The sequence below is a fragment of the Delphinapterus leucas genome, chromosome 2 (genome assembly GCF_059928025.1).
Source record: "Delphinapterus leucas isolate spDelLeu-1000000601 "Yukka" chromosome 2, BTC_Dleu_Yukka2, whole genome shotgun sequence".
NCBI lineage: Eukaryota > Metazoa > Chordata > Mammalia > Artiodactyla > Monodontidae > Delphinapterus > Delphinapterus leucas.
The window spans coordinates 99682605-99703590 of record NC_143130.1 but is presented as its reverse complement, the minus strand read 5'-3'; the positions used below and the strand labels follow the sequence as shown (position 1 = coordinate 99703590).

The 20986-nt window shown below is 33.5% G+C and overlaps 1 protein-coding gene across 3 annotated transcripts in view; it reads left to right on the top strand.

Annotated features, from left to right (window-relative positions):
* The window catches only part of SPRED1 (sprouty related EVH1 domain containing 1), a 120218-nt gene that overhangs the window by 75721 nt on the left and 23511 nt on the right, over nucleotides 1-20986 (top strand). For all 3 annotated transcript variants that reach the window (XM_089907389.1, XM_022587513.3, XM_022587514.3), the window contains exon 5: nucleotides 13654-13806. In XM_089907389.1, the coding sequence (XP_089763515.1) occupies nucleotides 13654-13806 (153 nt within the window). The remainder of the gene's footprint in view (nucleotides 1-13653; nucleotides 13807-20986) is intronic.

The window sequence follows — 20986 nt, the reverse complement described above, 5'->3', positions numbered from 1 at the left end:
GCTCCAGATCTTAGCTGCGGCACGCAAGATCTTTGTTGCCGCGTTTAGGATCTTCGTTGCTGCATGCAGGATCTTTAGTTGTGGCACATGGGATCTTTAGTTGCTGCATGCAAAGTCTTAGTTGCAGCATGTGGGATCTAATTCCCTGACCAGGGATCGAACCTGGGCCCCCTGCATTGGGAGCACAGAGTCTTAGCCACTGGACCACCAGGGAAGTCCCATATGTATTTTTAAATATAGCCTCTGAGTTTTTTTCTGGACAAATAAATGGGTACACATGTGTTATTATGATATCATTATTCTTTAGCTTTTTTTTTCACTTAAATACATAATGATATTTTGTAACCTTAAATATTTTTTCAAGTTTACAATTTTTTTGTGTCTATCTAATTTGTTTTCAATAGATGTATCCTAACCCATTATCCTTATTGTACATTTAAGAGTTCTTATTTGTGTTTTAATATACGAATCTGTTTATTTTATTGATGGTTAATTATTATTTTAAAAACTCAGTTTCAGTTAATTAGGTATAAGAAATAAGTAATAAAATGCAAAATAAGTATACTTTTTATAGTTAAGTGTTTCCTAAAGTTCTGTTCTGGTATCAATGAGAATATGGAGCTGGAAATGGGGAAACATTTTCTGAATTGCTCCCTGTGAAGAGAGTAAATTTGGTTAAAATTCAACTTTAAAAAGAATTTTTTAACATTCTGCTTTGGTTTTACTTCATTTCTATATATAGCACTGTATAGAGGAAAAACTTTTACAGGACTTAATTGTTTGCAAGACTTTGTGCATATTGCCATCAATGGCTAGTAGAGATAATTATTGTATAACCAAAGCAAGGAGTAGTTAATCTGTTGTTAGCTCCTTGGGATCTCTGCTTCATAGTAAGGTCTCTCCACTGCCCCCAGTCCAGCAGGTTACATATACACACACACACACACACACACACACACACACACACACACACTCTCTCTCTCTCTCTCTCTCTCTCTCTCTCTCTCTCTCCCCACACACACACACACACACACACACACACACACACGTACACACACACACCTAAAAGAGTTATTTATATTTTAGCTTCATTATACACTAAAGCACTTTCTTGGTTTTTACTTTCATAATAAAATAGAAAATGTGCATTGTCACTAGAGACTCTAAAATAGGCTTCCATGTAAGTGTAATTTCACTAAGAGCAATTTTTATATCAAGTTTTAGTTCTTGGTTTTTACTTACTGTGGTGTTTTAAAAATAGATTCTTAAATTATATTCCTTTTGGTGGAATCTTATTCTCCTCCCCTTGAGTGGGCGCTATACTTACTGGGTTGTTTTTTAATAAGGAGCATATGGTAGAAATGACAAGAGTATGACTTCCAAAGGTAGGCCATAAAAGATATTGCAGCTTCTTTCTGGCTCTCTTAGATCCCCTGTACTGGAGGATGCCAACTGCCATGTCATGGAGACACTCAAGCAACTCTATGGAGATGTGCTTGTGGTGAGGAACTGAAGTTTTGTGACAATAAACATGTTAATGAGCCATCTTGGATGCAAGTCATTCACCCCCAAATGAGCCATCAGATGACTGCAGTCATGGTTGATGTTTTAACTGTAACTTCCCTAGGGACTGTGAGCTGGAACCACCTCATTAAGCTGTTCCTGAATTCATGACCTACAGAAACTGTAAAATAACAAATTTCATTTTAAGCCTCTAGGTTTGGGGTAATTGGTTACTAATAGAGATTTTGCTACCCATAATAATGAGGTGCTGCCATAACAAATACTTCAAAATGTGGCATATAATTTGAACTTGGGGACAGTAGATAGAAGCTTAAAGTTAAGCCTTTGAGGAGACTGCTGATGAGGTCTTAAATGAAAATGAAGAACACCATATTGGAAACTGAAAGAAAGGAAATCACTTTAGTATATATATAGCACTTTAGTATATAGTAGCAGAAAGTTTAGCAACACTGTCACCTGTAGTAATAAGTGAAGTAGAAAATGTACTACTTCTGGTTATGGTAAAGCCGTGGATGGGAGAAATAGGCTCAGGAAGGGCTCCTAAGCAAACAAAAAGAACCAGGACTTGGTGGTTTGGAAAATTCTCATCGTCTCAATATGTCGAACTATGCTAAAATTAGGAAATGGCTTCCAGGCAAAGATCATATCCTGGGCACTCTCAGAATAGGTTTGTCTAAAGATGAAGCCAGTGGTGTGACTATAAAATCCTTTGTTAAAACCTCAGAAAGATGTAATGTGAGCCTCAGAGAACCTTTCAATCAAAGTAAGAGGGCTTAAAGCAGATTAAGGGTGTCCTCAGCAGAAATTTAAAGTAGAGAAGAGTTTGTCTCAGAATTGTGACTGTGCTTTTTGTCTAACAGAGTGTGAATCCCAGTAAGATTCCCAAGAGACCCACAAAGTTTTCAAAAGAGTTAATTAGTAGAAATATTACCAGTCTGAGGAGCGGCCCCTTGGATCCCCAGAATTTTACCGGCAAGAAGCAGGTTGAAAAACATTTTACATTGTAAACATGGACTTCCTTTCTTAAAACGGAAAGATAACTCAGAAATAGAACCAAAATCTCAAAGGGCAGAGCCAAGAGCTATGGAGAATTATTCCCATATTCAAGGAACTTCTATCGTGTTCCCACCTTGATTACAGAATTACTTTGGATCAGTGACTCCATTTTCTCTTATTCTGAACCAGAAGTTTTATAACAGTTATCCTCTGCCTGTCCTACCATTGTATTTTGGTTGTGTGTAGGGCAGATAATTTGTCTGTTCAGTTCATGGGTCCTCACAACGAGAGGAACTGTACTTAAGGAACACCATTCAGCTAAGTTGCTCCCAAATTTCTTACTCAAAGAAACTATGAGATAGTAAATGTTCTTTGAAGCTGCAGTTTTGTGGTAATTGGTGGTTATGCACCAACAGCTAACCAATACATAAGCAGAAAAGGAAGATGAGTAGAATGAAAGCTAACATTTATAGTCATGTTCATTTTATCTTGCTCCCATTCTCAACTTTTTTAGATGATACATCTAGCTTAGGTTAAATTGCATTTTTCAATAGATTTTATTATATCTTGGTTTTATAGCCCTAGCCCCTTTACAACTAAAAGTATGTTCAGGTAGAAAAAAACACAGTTCTTATTAGTTTAAAAAATTCTGAGCCCGATTATGTATGTATAATATATTAACCTTAATTATACCAAAAGGGGCTGGGGGATACTGAGATGCTAGCAAAATGTGAAATTTTTTAAAAAAGAATCAACTTACAGAATTAAACTACCAAAGAAAACTCTTAAGTTTACTTTAGTACCATTTATTTCATGATATGCTAAAGTTTTCACATACATCATTCTTATTTTGGAATGTATTGGAGGTTATAAAGTATTCTAATTCAGTTAACCACTTTATTAGGAACAAAGTACATTATTGTTTTGTAAACCACCTATGGGCTTGACATACATAAACATTTTGAAATTATCTTGAGTGCAAGTTGACTATAGTTTATGATAGTGGTTATGTCAGGTTTACTTTATTAGTGATTATTTGCAAAGACAACTAAAATGGCTTTAAAAGAATAACCCATTCTCTATTTTAACCCCAAGGAAGTAATGACTGTTAGTTAGATCATAAATGTCTTTAAGACTTTAAATATCAGAGTGGAAATCCTCTCCATTTTGAGTACTTATTAATTCATTCAGTAAATATTTGAGCACCTGTTCTGTTCCAATAACTATACTAAACATTTGATTATTTGCTGGTAGACAACTTTCAGCTTTCAGCAATTCAGTATCTTTATCAGTATTATAAATCATCAGAAAGGTATTTATCTTTCTATTTCATACTTATCTTTGAAAGGTTTCATAACATCATTGTTTGGATTTAAAATCATATCTTGCTCATCTTTTATCCCTGATGTTTAGTACAATTTTGACCATATACATAGTTGGTAGGAAAGGTTTTTTGAAGAAAAATCTTCAAAATTAAGGAGTTAAAAAAAAAAAACCAAGCAGCAGTAAGGTATGAATGTTCTTTTCATTTGGTTTCTTTCTTTTTTTTTTTTTTTTAAACATCTTTATTGGGGTATAATTGCTTTACAATGTCATTTGGTTTCTTTATTTAACTATTTTAATGAGCCGGTTAGGTGGGTTGTTTTTTTTTTTTTAATGTTAGCTTACATTTGCTTTAAGATTATTTTTACAGTGTTTTTCCAACCAGAGTTGTTAGTCGTAACAGTTTTTATTGTTCAGATAGGCTAGGTTGCTAACAAAACCCATAAAACTCACCTCACGATTGGTTTGTGATTATAAGAGGAAAAGATCTCAGATTCCATGCTTTGGGGCAGAAGAAAGGTGACACCTAATTGATCTGAAGTGAAAAGGTATCATATTTTCTCTTCGCCACTGAGAAATACTTGACTAACTTACTCTTTTTTAGAATTAAGTAAGGTTATTTTTGAGCCAAATGATTAAAAGGATTGTGATTTACATTTATTGTTCAAAGTCATTTGCTTTAGTCAAGGGCGCTATGAATTGTTCATGTACTCATTTTCAGAGGTAGTAACATTTTAATAAGGCTCTATATCTGAAAACTAAGTTAATGGATAGAACTTTATTTAGCTAGCAAAATGGATTTTATATTACCGTGATCTCTCACCATCCTACCTTATAGTTAATTTCCTGTAACCTTTATATATTTTAGATTGAGTTTAATTATCTAATAAGGGAGTAAAAAAACTCTATATAATCTTTTTTGCATAATATTTTGTCACTATTTAATTTTTCCTTGACTCTTAAACTAATCTTCATGTAGGATATTTGGTTAGTTAGAAAATTATAAAGAAGAAATCAGGAATCATTTATCCCTACCTAGTGGTAATTGCTATTAAGATTTTGGGTTCTTCTGCTTAAGTTTTCCTTTGTTCTTGCATGTTATATTCAAATACATACTTTTTAAAAGTGCCATCAGAATCAGTCTCTTCTCCATTTGGATTGTGTTTTTGATAGGATTTTTGTTTGTATTGGTAGTGGTAGTGATAGTGGTGGTTGGAATTTAAGTAGTACAAATCATAAAATTTGAACCCACACAGTCTGATTTCAGAGTCTTTGAATTTTGCCATTATATTGTGTAACTATACTACAGTTTATTTAACCATTCATGTTTCGTTGAACATTTACTTTATTTTCCACAGTCTTGTACATTAATTTTTGTTGGTACTTCTGAATGTGACCTTAGGATAAAATCCTAGAAATAGATTTACCAATTAAAGGATTGTCTAAAGATTTATATAGTTAGCAGAAACTATGCAACTATTGCCTGCCTATTAACTAAAAAACAGATTTGCAGACAATAAACAATCCCTGAAAACCTAATACCACATTTAAGCCAAACTAACTTTTCATTTAAAGTGTAGTTTCTGTTGATTAATAAGGTGGAGGACTTGTTTTTCTTTTTTGTTTTTGCTGGACATTATATGTTGGTACTTTTCTCGTATGCCTTCCATATTATTTCATCACTGATTACTGTGTTCAGGTTGCCTAAACAAAATACTATATATGCTATTAGTATTTTTAGACAAAGCTCATAGACATGCAAAATTGAAAATTCAAGGTTTAGTTTATTCTTTTTTTTTTTTTAATTTATTTATTTTTGCTGTGTTGGATCTTCATTTCTGTGCATAGGGCTTTCTCTAGTTGTAGCAAGCGGGGGCCACTCTTCATCACGGTGCGCGGGCCTCTCACTATCGCGGCCTCTCTTGTTGCGGAGCACAGGCTCCAGACGTGCAGGCTCAGTAGTTGTGGCTCATGGGCCCAGTTGCTCCGCGGCATGTGGGATCCTCCCAGACCAGGGCTCGAACCCGTGTCCCCTGCATTAGCAGGCAGATTCTCAACCACTGCGCCACCAGGGAAGCCCCTAGTTTATTCTTAAACTAATAAAAAGTAACTAAAGAAATCTAGCAAACAGAATAGGAGACGTTGGTGGTCAAATATAAAATTCATTGCTACTGGGTGCTACATCAAAGTGTAAATAGTGATTTTGTTGGGCTTGTAGAATTGTTAGTCATTTTTTTCCTTTTCTGTGCTTTCTGAGTTTGCATAATTTGACTGTATAGTTTTAAATACCAAAAGAATAGCTTTGATAGCATCTTTAACATATGCAATGCTACAATATAAGATTTCTTTATCAAAGAGCATCTAAAATTTTTTCATCATGCTAAAGTAAACTAATAATATAATTATTTAAAACTTCTCTTGTTGAATATGACCCAGTCACACGTTCAAACCTGTGATTCGTGATAATACAACTACAAGAATGAAAGTTTGGAACAACTGATATCAGTTTTTTTCGCACTATATTGTTTATTGGGAATCATACATTTTAAAAAGTTTACAGAACAATGCTGTTTTCTCTGCCTCAGAATAAATATAGAGAGAAGGGACAAAGGAAGGAGAAAAGCAAAATCTGTATTTTCTCTACAGCTATCATCTAGACTTATGTTCTGAAAGAGAACTACAGCTAGAATTATTTTATTACTTTATACTGCATCCTTTTGCCTCTACACACAAAATTGCTGTAATAGTCTTGGAGAAATAAAAAGCTAAACAATCTCTGAGCAACCATAGAAGAATAATTATTATACCAGCCTCTGAGAGTGGAACAGATTTCCACTGTACATGAAATATTGGCATGGTTTACTTTTTAGGTAATACAGATGAGCCAATGCCAGCACAGTACTAAAAGCATTGAATGTGGATGTATATTATTGCTATAGACAACTTTTTAAAAGCTGGAGCTCATGCAAATGTATGTACATCCTTTGTGCGTATCATACATTAGATTTTCTGCTCTTGTGGAAGATTTTTTGGCATTTTCCACCACCTAACTTGAGATTACACCCCTTTTCCCATAGTAATTGTTACCTTTAAAGAGTTTTAATCCAGTAAAAAACATTCAAGTTTGACTAAGCCAGAATACTTTTTACTCAGTCTGATCCAAGTTTTAAAAAATGTTTTGGCTACTATTAATTTTAATAATGGAAATGGTACAAATAATCTTTTTCATAAAATAACAATTAAAATTTTTTTCTTATATGAGTTTGGCAGAGATAGTTAAATGATAAGGCCCAGTGTGGGTAGAGGTGTGAGGAAATAGTCTTTCTTGAGAGGTTTTCAAAGGGCACATAAGTTTGCTAGAAGGTAGCTTATACTCTGTAGTATTAATGGAAATTAATCCTAAGGAAATAATACTACCAGTGCACCAAGATGTATTTATAAGGAGGTGTGTTGAAATGTATATGGCCAAAAAATTGGAAGCTATTTAAATGCCCCTAATTTGAGTTTTGCCTACAGAATACATAACATATACAAATATTGAACTTCTTTGCAACCATTTTAAAGCACAGGGTACATCTTTATATATTGACACAGGGAGAGGTTCATGGTATGTTTTGTGGTAAAAGAAAGCACTACATGGATAGACCTAAATATATAAAAGGAATCAAATTATACATAGACTATAAACATATATATATGTATTAAGTCTAGAAAGATACATGTCAAATAATAATAGGTGCTATTCCATATGGGGGTGTGTGTGAAGAATTTTTTGTGTAATTTGAACTTTTAACAGTTATTAAAATTATTTCTTTTGTGGGTGAAGACTTTTCATTGTTGTTTAAGGAGTTCTTTTTCTACATTTTTTTCTACTGCCAAAGTTACTCCCAAGGGTCTATATTAATATAATGTGATCTGACTTGTGGTTATTTGCATATCACTGATTATTTATAGGGTACTCACTGTGTGTCAGGTATAGTTCTAAGTTCTAGGAATAAAACAGAGGGAAAGTCATTACTGGCTCACAGGAAAAATACAAATAAAAGAACACTTAGAATATAGGGTGATAGATATAAGTATTTTTGAGGATGTTCAGGGGAGGGAGTAACTTTGGAGTAGATTAACAGACTTTTTGAGGCGTTTATGGCTGATGTTAAGGAGTTCTTTTTTTTTAATTTTTATTTTATATTGGAGTATGGTTGATTTACGTTGTGTTAGTTTCAGGTGTACAGCAAAGTGATTCAGTTATACATATACATACATTCATTCTTTTTCAGATTCTTTTCTCATATAGGTTATTACAGAATATTGAGTAGAGTTCCCTGTGCTATGTAGTAGGTCCTTGTTGATTATCTGTTTTATATATAGTAGTGTGTATATGTTAATCCCAAACTCTAAAAAGGAGTTTTTCTAGTGGAAAAATTGAAGATAGTCTTTGTGGGCAGAGGAAATGACATGTACAAAGAATCAGAAGTGTGAAATGTTAGACAGTACTGGAGAGAAACAGTACATCTGAAGCAAAAAGAGATGATGAAACAGTAGAGTAGGAGCCATGGTAAAGTAACAAACCTATGCATTCATTTGTTAGTTCTTTTGTTCATTCTCAAAATTTCTTGTTCATGAAAAGAAAACACTGTAATTTTTAGTAAGACTAGTCCATTATCATAGAAATTAAATAGCATATCCATAAATAAGAGTGAAAGTTGTGATAATGCCTAGTCTTAGTGAGAATATAGAACATTGCTTGTGGATATATGAATTGTTAAAACCACCTTGGAAAATAATTTTTATTTTATAAATCAGAGCATACGTGTATCTTATAATCTAGCATTTCCACCCCTGGATATGTACCAGAAAAATTCTTGTATATATGTATCATGAGGCCTGTAGAAGAATGTTCTTAGCACCCTTGTTTGAAATAGCAAAAAATTAAGTGTTTTATCTTAGGCAAGTTACATAATGTCTTTGAGCTTTAGTTTCTTCCTGTGGAATAGAGAGATAATAATGCTAACTAGCTCGAAGGGTTGTTGTGAGGATGAAATGAGTTAACCCATGTAAAGTACTTGAGACAATGTCTGCTACATAGAAAATGCTTAATAGGTGTTAGCTATCATCACTACAAAGAAGTGAAAATGAGTGAGCTATTGCTACATATATCAACATGAATAAGTTTCATGAAAAAAAATGAGCAAAAAAAGCAAGTTCCAAAATGTCCCAAATTGCATGATACCAGTCAAATAAAATTCAGAAGCATCTAGAACTAAATATTGTTTAGGAATAATACTTATGTGGTAAAGCTGTAAAAAACAGTAAGAAATTGTAAAATAAACAACTACTTCAAGATAATATTTACCTATCCAAGTGGTAGAGGTGGGGGATGCTATTATTTGTTGTCTTGATAATATAATATTTGCTGTCTTGGTTATTTCTCTTTCTTAAGTTGGGTGATAAGTATACACATATTCACTTTATTACCTTTATATTATTATGTCTATAGTCCTTTATATAAAATATTTCCTAAGGGAAATATCAGTGGTTTGGTGTATATCCTTCCTTAAACTGATAAAATTTTAAAATACCTATTCATCCATCCTATCAATTTGACAGATAGAATCATGTCATACTGACAGTTCTGTCCCTAGCTTTTTTTCATTTAGCAATATCTTGTGAGTACTGCATACAGATCTTTTTAATGGCTTTTAGAATTCTATCATATATGTATACCATAATTTTTTAACCAGTCCTGTGCTGATACAGCCATAGGATGTTTTCTCCCTTTCTTTTTTTGTTAAAAAGAGTGCTACGATGATTATTTGTGTATGTATCTGTATATACGATCACTTTCTCAAAGAAGAAATGCACTCCCACCAACAGTGCAAAATATCCTGTTTCCCCATACCCTTGCCAGTGTTGAGTATTATTATATTTTCCATCTTTTCTAGTCCGTATAAAAAATTGTCATCACATTTTTAAGTCTTTAATTGAAGTCCATCATCTTCTTTTCATGTATTTGTTGTCTATTTCTTTTTCCTGTGAAATAAAGTTGGACTTTGTCTTGTACCTCAGTGCTTCTGGGGTGAGAGAGCCCATTTCTATGGATTGTGTAAATTATGTATCTTGAAAGCGTTCCTCAGACAATAATGATTCTCGGCCCTCTATTCTCCAGTGTGTACAGGGTTCCCCAATAGAGCTTTGATAATTGGATACCTTAGAAGGATTCTGAGTAGAAAAACCAGCAGATTTGCATGCCTAGCCTTTTCACAAGACTGGAAACAAGGAGATCACTTAGAAACCTACTAAAATAAGAGAGGCAAAAAAGGATAATGAGAGCTTGCATGAAGAGAGTAGGTAAGTGGATATGGAGAAGAGAAAATGGATTTGAAAGACACTCAGAAGATTAGCTTGTTTAGAAAATTATTTTATTTTACTGACCAAAAGAGATATTCTGCATGAATCCAGAAGGGTTTAGGGCAAGGATTGAACAATGTCTCAGTTTATTATCTCAAATACAGAGTGGCGGGGGGGGTGGAGGGAGGAATCTACTTATGCCAAAAAGCAAGTGACTGGTTCATTAGTCAGTTGAATTACTTGACTATTTTGATAAAATATAATTGTATTGTATTTTTAAATATTATGACTCTATATCAAAAGGAGGGGGGAAAGTATATACCTAGATTTTAAAAGAAATCGCCCTTATAAACATAAATAAGCTCTAGAAAAATTGGAAAATCATTTATAATCATACCATCAAGGAATAATACTAACATTCGTTTTATATCCTTTTAACCTTTCATCTTTTTATGGTTATAATACTATAAATAAAATTTTATATACTGATTTTTTAACATTAAACATTTCTCCACAAAGTAGGTATTCATAAACCTAATTTCAAATGACCGCTCATTCCATTAAGTGGGCATACCATAATTTACATAACCATTCCCTTAATTTAGGACATTAAGGTTATTTCTTCATTTTTACTATTAAAAAATTCTGAGAAAAATATTTTGTGCCTAAAGCTCTTTCCATTTAGTACAATTTTTTCTTTACTAGATTGAATAAGTGGTGAAAATGTGTGAATGTTTTAAAAGCTTTTGATACATTTTACTAAAATTGCTCTTCAGAAATGGTTGGTCCGGATTTTCCTCCTGTGTATAGAATAAGCAGTGAATGAGAATGACCATTTTCCTTATCACCACTTTTTTTTAATACTTTGTCAACTTAATATACACCTAAATTTAAACTTGCTGAAAGAGACATAGGTAGTAGGAAAATGGTCTTTTCCTGTTTAGGATTCTCTAAAAATGTTAGTTTCTGACAATTCATGTATAATATGTCCCTTATTATAGATTGTAGACTCTACATTTTCAAACAGTGAGGGTTGGTTTGTTTATTTTTACCATATCAGACACCTGAAAGATGTTTTAGTTATTTTATTAGCTGAGACACATTTAGGTGTATAGTTATAAATTCACTGTGTAGTATGAAATATTTCTTTTTTTTAAAAATATTTATTTATTTATTTGATGGCACCACGTCTTAGTTGCGGCTCATGGGCTCCTTCTTTGTGGCATGGGAACTCTTAGTTGCGGCATGCATGTAGGATCTAGATTGAACCTGGACCCTTTGCATTGGGAGCGCAGAGTCTCATCTACTGCGCCACCAGGGAAGTCCCAGTATTTCTAATTAATAGGTTAATTCCAGGTATTTTGGTAAGCATTTTTAAGTTGAACTAAATCATTTATTACCCAAATACTATACACATTTTATTTGTTTAATAATGAAACAATACTTTTGATATTTCCCTTTAAAAAATAATGTATTTATTTTTAATCAAAATGAAATTTATTACTGTTTAATGTAAGTAGAATTAACCTCAGTCAATACAGTAAAACACTGGGTCATGTAAACATTTTGTATTTGTTCAGATACAGATTTTTAAGTAAGCTTTATTATATTTTACAATTCTTAAATGACTTCTCAGTTAGATTAGAATACAGTAAAGACAACCTGATCAAAATAGTTGTCACCATTAAAAGCATAATTACTTTATGATCACTACTAATACAGTTTATGCTTGTTTATAGTTTTTAATCTCTTGAGTATCTCAACTAACCCTGAGATTTTTAATACAAATACTATACCCAGTTTATAATAAAAAGGAGCTGTGATTTAGAGAAGTTAATTGCTTAAATTTCATACCCAAGTTGGATAAGACAAGGTTCCAACCTAGGCCCTTTCTCTAAACCTTTTTGTTGTTATTGTTGTTTTCTTCTATTCAGTTTGCTTATGATTTTTGACAGTTACTTGGGTCATTTATTTTGAAAACTCCCTGGAACAAATAAATATGCTTCCTGAATTCTTTTTACTCTCCCCAGTTTTGATCATTAATTTTGAAAGAATGTTTGCTGAATACCATTATTTAGCCACCTCCTTTCCAATAACTTAGCATTAACTGTCATAACACATTGATATAACTATTAGGAAAATTAGCTAAAAATAGCAATTAACTGGGTTTGACACATGTAGTTTTAAGTGACAAGAGACTCTCAGATACATTTTTTAAAGTTTAGTTGCTTCCTGATAAAATAACAGCTTTTAGTTTTCAGAGCATTTTCACATATATTACCATCTCACTAAATCCTTATGACAATCCATGTCATAAAACAGTATAGGTATTATAATTATTGAATTGAAAAAACTGAGTTCCAGAAAAATTAAATGTCACAAAGCTTCTTTGTTTCAGAGCAAGGACCAGAACATGCATTTATAAATTTATAATATCTTAGCTATAACTTTTATGAACTTTATTGCTTAATATTAGAAGTAATACCAAATTTTAATAACTTTTATGAACTTTATTGCTTAATATTAGAAGTAATACCAAATTTTAATGTTTTTTATTTTTATAAAAAAGCTTGTAAGTGTTTCTACCTTTAAAATTATTAGCCCTATAATGATTACTCTAAATTACTTTAGAGTGAGCCAGTAAAGGTATTTCTGTAATTTTAGTTGGCTGTCACTTTTTCTTCCCAAATAATTATATACTAACAGGAAAAATAATAACAAAGAGTTATCTCATTTCTTAAAAAAAAAAAAAAGAAACAAAACCTTTTCAGGACTTTCTGTTTTGTAATGTGCTAAGTTTCACTTATTCAACATTTATTTCACAGAAATATTGTTTATGAAATTCCAAAAGCATTTTGTTAGTGACTGTCATTGATTGAGCATATCTCCTTCACTGAGTCTTGTATATGGTTTGAATCCTTCTAAATAATCAGCAAGTTCAGGCTAATTAATTAATTCACTCATTCAATTACTTTTAAAATTACGTGGACTACTGTCTTCCTTCTTCGATCCCTCGTATCATACAGCACAATCCTTGGTACTGTGTAAAAAGAAAAAAGTTCTTTAAAAAAAACTTGCAAAGTAACAATTTTATTGATTTGTATTTTTTCCTCATAATTTCTTCATTTTCTGTGTACATATATCACTTTTAGTTATAATTAACAGCTTTATTGTAATTAGATATCTTTCTCACTTGGCATGGATAGCCTTCTAATTCTTCCTATGTTATTTTTTTTAAGAAAGTCCATTTTGCTTATAAAGTTGATTTTTATTTTTAATTCATATTATTTTATTTTGACATGGCTTCCTAACGCACATTTGAGTTTGGGGAATTGCCATACACATTGATGGTGGTGGTACATACTTACTGATTTGCTAAATTTTTGTTAGAGTGCAGGTATCTTATTTTGTTGTTGTTTTTTACATTCTGGTAACTAATGAGTTGGGGATTGTTCCCATTAGGCAGCTGAAGAGGATACTTCCAGTTCTCTAGTGAAAGATCATCTCTTCCAGCAAGAGACAGTTATAACCAGTGAGCCTTACAGAAGCTCAAGGCCTTCTCCCTTTGAAGATCTGAATGCCAGAAGAGTCTACCTGCAAAGCCAAGCCAATCAGGTGAGAAAATAAATATTTTTCAATATATTATTCATATTTATAGAAATCGGATGTGTTAGATGAGAACATTAGGACCATCTGCCCTTTACCAGTCAAAGAACAACAGAAACCCAGGAGAATAAGATTTATAATCAAATCCGGAATGAGACAATACATATATGTCATAATGTCCTAAACAGGTTTAATAATTGAGTCATAAATTTGACTTTAAATTTTTTGATGATAAAGGGGAAAAGGTGTTAGTTACATTTTCATTATCCAGTAGAGGGATACAAAGGAACATAAACCACAGTTTCTGTTCTAAAAGAGTTTATGATGGCGTAATAGATACGTGCTCATAGTGATTGGGAGCACAGGATAGGGGTATTGAAGTCGTTGTGGAAGATGAGAGTTTGTGTTTTTTCTTAAGATACACCTGAACTTTTCAAGGATGAGAAAAATTGTTAACTAATTGAAGAGGGTGGGGCTGGTGATGAAAATTGGGGGGGAAAACACAGGAGGAACGAGGGGATGAATGTTTTAAACAGAGGGAATTTTAGTCAGCATAGTCTGCCATAACAAAATACCATAAACTGGGTGGATTAAATAACAAGTTTTTTTCCTCACAGTTCTGAAGGCTTGGAAGTCCCAAGGTTAGGGTGCCAGCACGGTTGATTCCTAGTGAGGGCTCTCTTCTTGGATTACAGACAGCTGCTTTGTCTCAGTGCCAGAGAACGCCCAAGTGAGCAAGCTCTCTGGTGTCTCTTATAAAGGGCACTAATCCTGTCATACCAGGACCACACCCTTCATGACCTAATTACCTCCTGAAGACCCCATCTCCAAATAGCATCACATTGGGGGTTTGGGTTTCATATAATTTGGGGGGGGCAGGGGTGACACAAACATTTAGTCAATAGCAGGGAACAGTATGAGCAGAGGTATGCATGATCTAGGGGGAAAACAACATGGAGGGTGAAAAAGAGGGGCAAAGAGAACAAGAGCCAGACTGTCGGGGTTTTATGTCCTGCAAACCATCTTGGACTTAAATCTTGTTTGTTGTTTCGCAAACCTGGGTACACATTCATGTGCCAGAAGACACAAGAAACCACAGGTTAAACACAGTGCATTTTTATGGAGTGTCACTTTTACTTACAAACAAAAAAATCCAAAGCGGTGTACCAGGTTTACATTCCCACTAGTCGTGGGAATTTTCCTGAATACTTGGTATTGCACCCCCCCTTTCCCCCTCCCCCTTTTTCCCTCCAATTTAGTCACTTAGTGGAAGTAAAGTAGTATTTTATTGTGATTTTAGTTTATACTTTCCTGATTACTACTGCTGTTGAGCACCTTTTTTTATATGCTTATTGACCATTTAGAAATTCTGTTTTGTAAAGCACCTATTCAAGTATTTTGCACATCTAATATTGAGTTGTCTTTTTCTTATTGATTTATAGCCATTTTCTTTTTGTTTATTTTGGAAATAAGTCCTTTGTTGGATATATATATTGCAGATATCTTCTCTCTGGTGGTCTGTCTTTTCACTCTTTTAATAATGTCTTTTGCTGAATAAGAGTTCTTAATTTTAATAGAAGAGTGATTTAGTGATCGTTCCCTCTGTGGTTAGTGCTTTTTGTGTCATGTATATGAAATCTTTGAGTATCCTCACCAAGCCATGAAGATATTTTATGTTGTCTTTTGGAAACTTTATTATTTTTTCTTTCATGTTTGATTTTTGTAAGTGGTATAAGATTAGGAGGTCAAGGGTTCCCTCCCTGCACCACAAACCCCAAATCTGGATAGCCAGTGATCCAGCACCATATAGTAAAAAAATCTATGCTTTCTGAAACAAGTGCATTGCATTTTCAGCTTTGTCATGTGACTGTATGTGTGTGGATCTATTTCTATTCTCTGTTCTGTTCCCTTAGCCTATTTGTCTATTTTTATACCGGTACCACACTTTTAAAGTAACAGTAGTTATATAATATTTCTGGGATCTGGGAGTTATGTTCCCCAGCTTTGTCCTTTAAGATCTTGTTGTTCTTGGACCTATGTAAATTTTAGAGTCAGCTTATCAATTTCCACAAAACTTCTAGAATTTTGATTGACATTGTATTGCATTCATAAATTAATTTGGAGGAAGTTAACATCTTGACAATACTGAATCTTCTAATCCATGAAATGGTAAATTCATTCATTTATCTTTTGTTAGATTTATTCTTAGGTATTTAATTTTTGTAAGTTTATTTAGTTATTAATTATTATAAGTATATTTTGTAAATTGATCTTATATCCAGAGACATTGTTAAACTAATTTATTAACTCTGTACTTAAAATCTGTAAATTTTTTAAATGTCTGTTTCTTGTCACACTGGCTAGGACTTCTAGTGCAGGGGGGATTGACTTTCTTATTTTGTTCCTTATCTCAGGGGAAAGCTTTCTATATTCATTGCATTCATCATTAACTATGATATTTGCTGTATGTTTTCATAGATCCTTTTGACAGATTAAGGTATCTATCTATTATTCCCACATTACTGTTTTTTATGACATGCTTCTGCAGTAATTGAGATGATTCTAATTTTTTTCCTTGTTGATTCTGTTGATTGGTAAATTGTAATAATTGGTTTGCAACCTTGCAGTCTTGGAATAAACCCATCTTGGTTGCCATATAATACTCATTATACATACACATATAAACATATGCACACATAAAATTGGGTTTAATAATATTTTATCTAGGATTCTTATGTCTGTGTTCATGGAAGAGATTGGCATATAATTTTCTTTTCCCATAAAATCCCAGGCAGGTGTTGTAATCAAGGTATGCTAACTCCATGAAACAAATTGGGCAGTGTTTCTTTTTTGCAGTTTGTGGAAAAGTTTAAAATTTGTTGTTTTTCTTAAATGTTTGGTAGAATTTCCTGGTGAAGCCATCTGAGCCCAGAATTTTCTTTATCAGATGATTTTGAGCTACAGATCGACTTCTTTAACAGATTCAGGACTATGCTGATTTTCTAATTCTTTTTAGAAAGTGTTTTTACAGGATTTTGGTTTTTATTCCTTTTTTATGGAAAATTTCAAACATACTAGAAGTTGAATGGATAGTGCAGTCAATTGCTGTGTACTACCCTGCTTCTGACATTAGTCATTGGCAAAATGATGATATGCCATATTTTCATTATTATTCAGAAATGGATTGATTTTTAAACATTTGGGGTTTTCTACTTTTCTTTTTATTGCAGATATTCTAAGGATATACTCTGAATGATTTCATTCGTTAACATTTGTTGAGGCTTATTTAATGACTCAACATAAGGTCCGTGTGCCATGTGCACTTGAAAAGACTTCATATTCTTAGATGTTGTGTGTAGTGTTCTTTCTATATATTAGGTCAGGTTTGTTATCCTTATTAACTTTAAAAAAACCTGCTTGTCAGTAACTGAGCAAGGTATGTTTAAAAATCTCCAACTTTGATGGTAGAATCATCTTGTTTTAATTCCATCAGTTATTTACTTTATATATTTTGAGGCTATTATATATTGCTTGTAATTTTATAATTGTCATACCTTTATGTTGAATTGACTCTCTTGTCATTATGAAATATCCTTCCTTATCTCTGGTAATACTTTTTGCCTAAAAGCCTACTATGTCTGATATTTTCTTTTGGCTAACGTTTACACAGTGTGTGTTTTCCCATCCTTGTACTTTCAACATTTATATGTCATATATAAGATGTCTCTTTTAAACCATATGCAGTTGGGTTTCGTTTTTTTCTCAGGGTGTTTTTGTGTTTTAGAGTATTTTGTCTCCTTCCTTTTACTGCAATTATTGATATAGTATAAATCTACCATCTTACTTGTTTTCTGTTTGCCCCATTTTTCTTTGTTCATTATTTCCTCCACTTGCCTTATTCAGGTATATTTAACTACTTAATTTTTCTTTTTTATTAGATAATTAATAATACAGTTCAGTGCTTTTATTGTAATCCTAGAGGTCACAATATGCATTGTTAACTCCTTAGAATCTACCCTAAATTGATTGTTTTTTAAACCACTTCTGGAAAATGCATGGATCCTACAATACCTTAATGCCATTTATCTCTTGTTCATTTACCGTTTGTGTTGTTGTTGTCATGAAATTCATTCTGTGTGTATGTATTTATAACCTCCCAAAATAATATTTTAAACAGTCAACATTGATTTCAGTTTATCCGTCTACTTATGCTTTTGGCTCTTCTTTAATCCCTTGTTTATTACCATACTACCATGTAGGATCATTGGCTGCTTATTGCTGTTGGTGAATCTTCGTTGTCGTTTTTCTGGAAACATCTTTTATTTCCTCCATATTTGAAGGATGTTTTGCTGACTGTCACATTCTAAGTTGTCATTTATTTTCTTTCACCACTTTAAAAGATGTCACACCATTATCTACACTTTTCCATCATTGCTATTGAGAAATGCTGTCTATCTTTGGCTTTTCGCTGTTTTATTATGCTATGCCTAGGTACTAGGTTTTTTTATTGGGTTTATAGAGCTTTTTGAATCTGGCTGATATCTTTGAACAGATTTAGAAATTTCTCCACCATTGTCTCTTCAAATATTGTTTCTAAATCTGAGGCTCAGGGAGAGATATGGACTGAACTTAAAGTTGGGAGTCATTATCTAACGATAGAAATTAAAACTATGAGAGAAGTTTGAATTACTTTGTAAGAAGAATAGTATTCAAAGCTGGAACACTGAGGATCACTAAATGTTAAAAGACAGGGTGTTGAAGAAGAACAGATAGGAGAACTAGGAAAGGGCAATAATGTCTCAGAAGCCTGAGAAGGAGAGTTAAAAAGGTAGGTGAAGGAGTAGTTAATTAATGTATTGCAATTACATGGTCCAATAAAGGACCTGGATGAATCCTGGATTCATCTCTGTAAAGGTAATTGATACCCCTAGCATAGTTTCAGTGGGATTAGGAGGCATTCATGGCAGTAGAAGAAACAACATTTTTCTTTTTGTCTGAGCTCCTTTCAAAAGTTTGACTACAGAGGCCTTCCTTTAGAGAGCAGGTGGAGCTAGAAGGTGGAGGGCCAAGGAAATAAATATGTTTAAAATTTGAAGGGTTAAAGAAAGTGAGAAGTTAAAGATTTGGGACAGAGAGAATAATTGATAAAGACCCAAAGGAGACTATCAAGGACACAGGGATTACACTGAAAGAGGAATTACTTCATTTTTCTAGACTGAAGAGAAGTTTAGGTAGAACTACAGATTTATTAAAAAGGAGGTAGAAGGTTAATGAAATTCAGACTTGATCATTTCAGCAGTGTGTGCCCTCGCATTCTTGGATAAACCTAAAATTTAATTGTTTTTATCTTAAAAACTTGAATATGGGAGCAGGGGGTAAAGAGAAAATAAAAAACCTTCTAGATCATCTGGGAATTTTTCTTCCAGCAAGTCCCAATACAGCCATACCACAGCAAATAAATAAATATCGTTTGAAATATTCAAGTTAGACACAGATTGTGAAAGGTTCCCTGCCAATAGATCTGATTAATTAGGTTACTTAAGGTCGCAAGAAACATATATTCTCAGGCTATGTACGTTGTTGGGGACTTATTGTAATGACCTGGGCAAGTACCAGGCTAATAGCATGTATTCATTCAGCCTCTCTGGTCCTCCCATAATTGGAACTTCAGTTAGGATTATCCCCCTTCCTCCACTCTAATTAAGTCTAATGCCAGTGTTTCCCATATAAGTAAATGGTATATCACTTATACATTTGCTCAGGGCAGAAACTTGAAGCTATCCTGACTCGTTCCTCTCTCAATCTCATACTGTAGATATCAGCAGTCAATCAGCAATCCTGTAAACACTACATTCAAAGTATATTTCTCAGACGTTAATCCTTTCTTACTGCTATAGTCTTCTAATTTCCCTACTTCCACTCTTATCCTTCCCATCCACTCTAATAATCTGTTCACACAGTAACCAAAGTGATCCTTTAAAAAGATACAAATCAAATGTGTTCAAAACTTTATAAAAGTCTAACATCCTATTTAGAACAACATACAGAGGTTTTACAGAGCTGTGCATGATTTTGTTCGTGGCTTCTCCAGATTTATTTTCTATTCTTTCTACTCACAAGCTCCTTAATACCTCGACCTCCTATGTTTTAAGTATATTAAGAATATCTATGCCTTAAGGGCTTTGCATCTGCTCTTCCTTTTATCTGGAACACTCTTCCTCCAGATGTTCCTGGAGCTTGCTCCTTACTTCAGGTCACCTCTTCTGTGAAGCCTTCCCTGAGCACTCTAAATGAAATACCAACCCTTCCATCACTGTATCCTTATGCTATTTTACTTTTCTTAATAACACTTATTTCCTGATTATAATTTGTCTCCTATTTGTACTTTTTTTGTTTGTTCACTGATACGTTCAGGAATCTAGAAGTTCCTAAGATAGAGTAAGCACCCAGTAAATATTTGTTGAATGAAAGAATAGATGAATAAATGCTAACAGCTTCACCTTGGAAGCATCCTACATCAGAGGAGCAGCCTTGCCAAAAGGACTAGACTACTTTGTTGCTGTCAAGAAATATGAAGAGTGTGAGATTTAACCCTAGCTAGCAAGTTATATGAATGCTGCCAGAAGACATAAGACTGCTAGGTCAGAGACAAAGGACTGTTACTCACAGCACAATAAAGTAGCATGAGCTTCATGTTTGTGTCAGTTCCCCTTGCTTCCCAAGTCCCATGGGGGTGGTGCTAAGCTGCTCAGGTGAATATTGCACACTCTGTGGGTTTGCATCCCAATATTGGAACCCTGAGTTTTGGGGAACCCCAGTCTTTTATAATGGGCGATAATCCTGCCTGACTTTTGCCAGGGAGGGACACAGTGTCTTTGTTATACTCGTTAAGTAAACAAACCTAACTTCAAAGGAGAGATACCATATCTTTCAAGGGTTTCCCTATTCACACATCTTTGAAAAGATAGTCTGAAGCAAAGGCAGATAGTAAGTACCTCTACTCACTGTATCTGCAGAAGTGAGACCCATGGAGAATTGTCACCTAACATTAGTTTAGGTTTTTTCCCTCTAGCAGTGCTTAAACAGGTATTGTCAGTGTTTGTCTTTGGCTCATTTTCTATGCTTCCATGAACTACTTAAATCCTTTTGATGGATTAGGTACATTCTTTCAAACTGCTAGTGCTCTCAG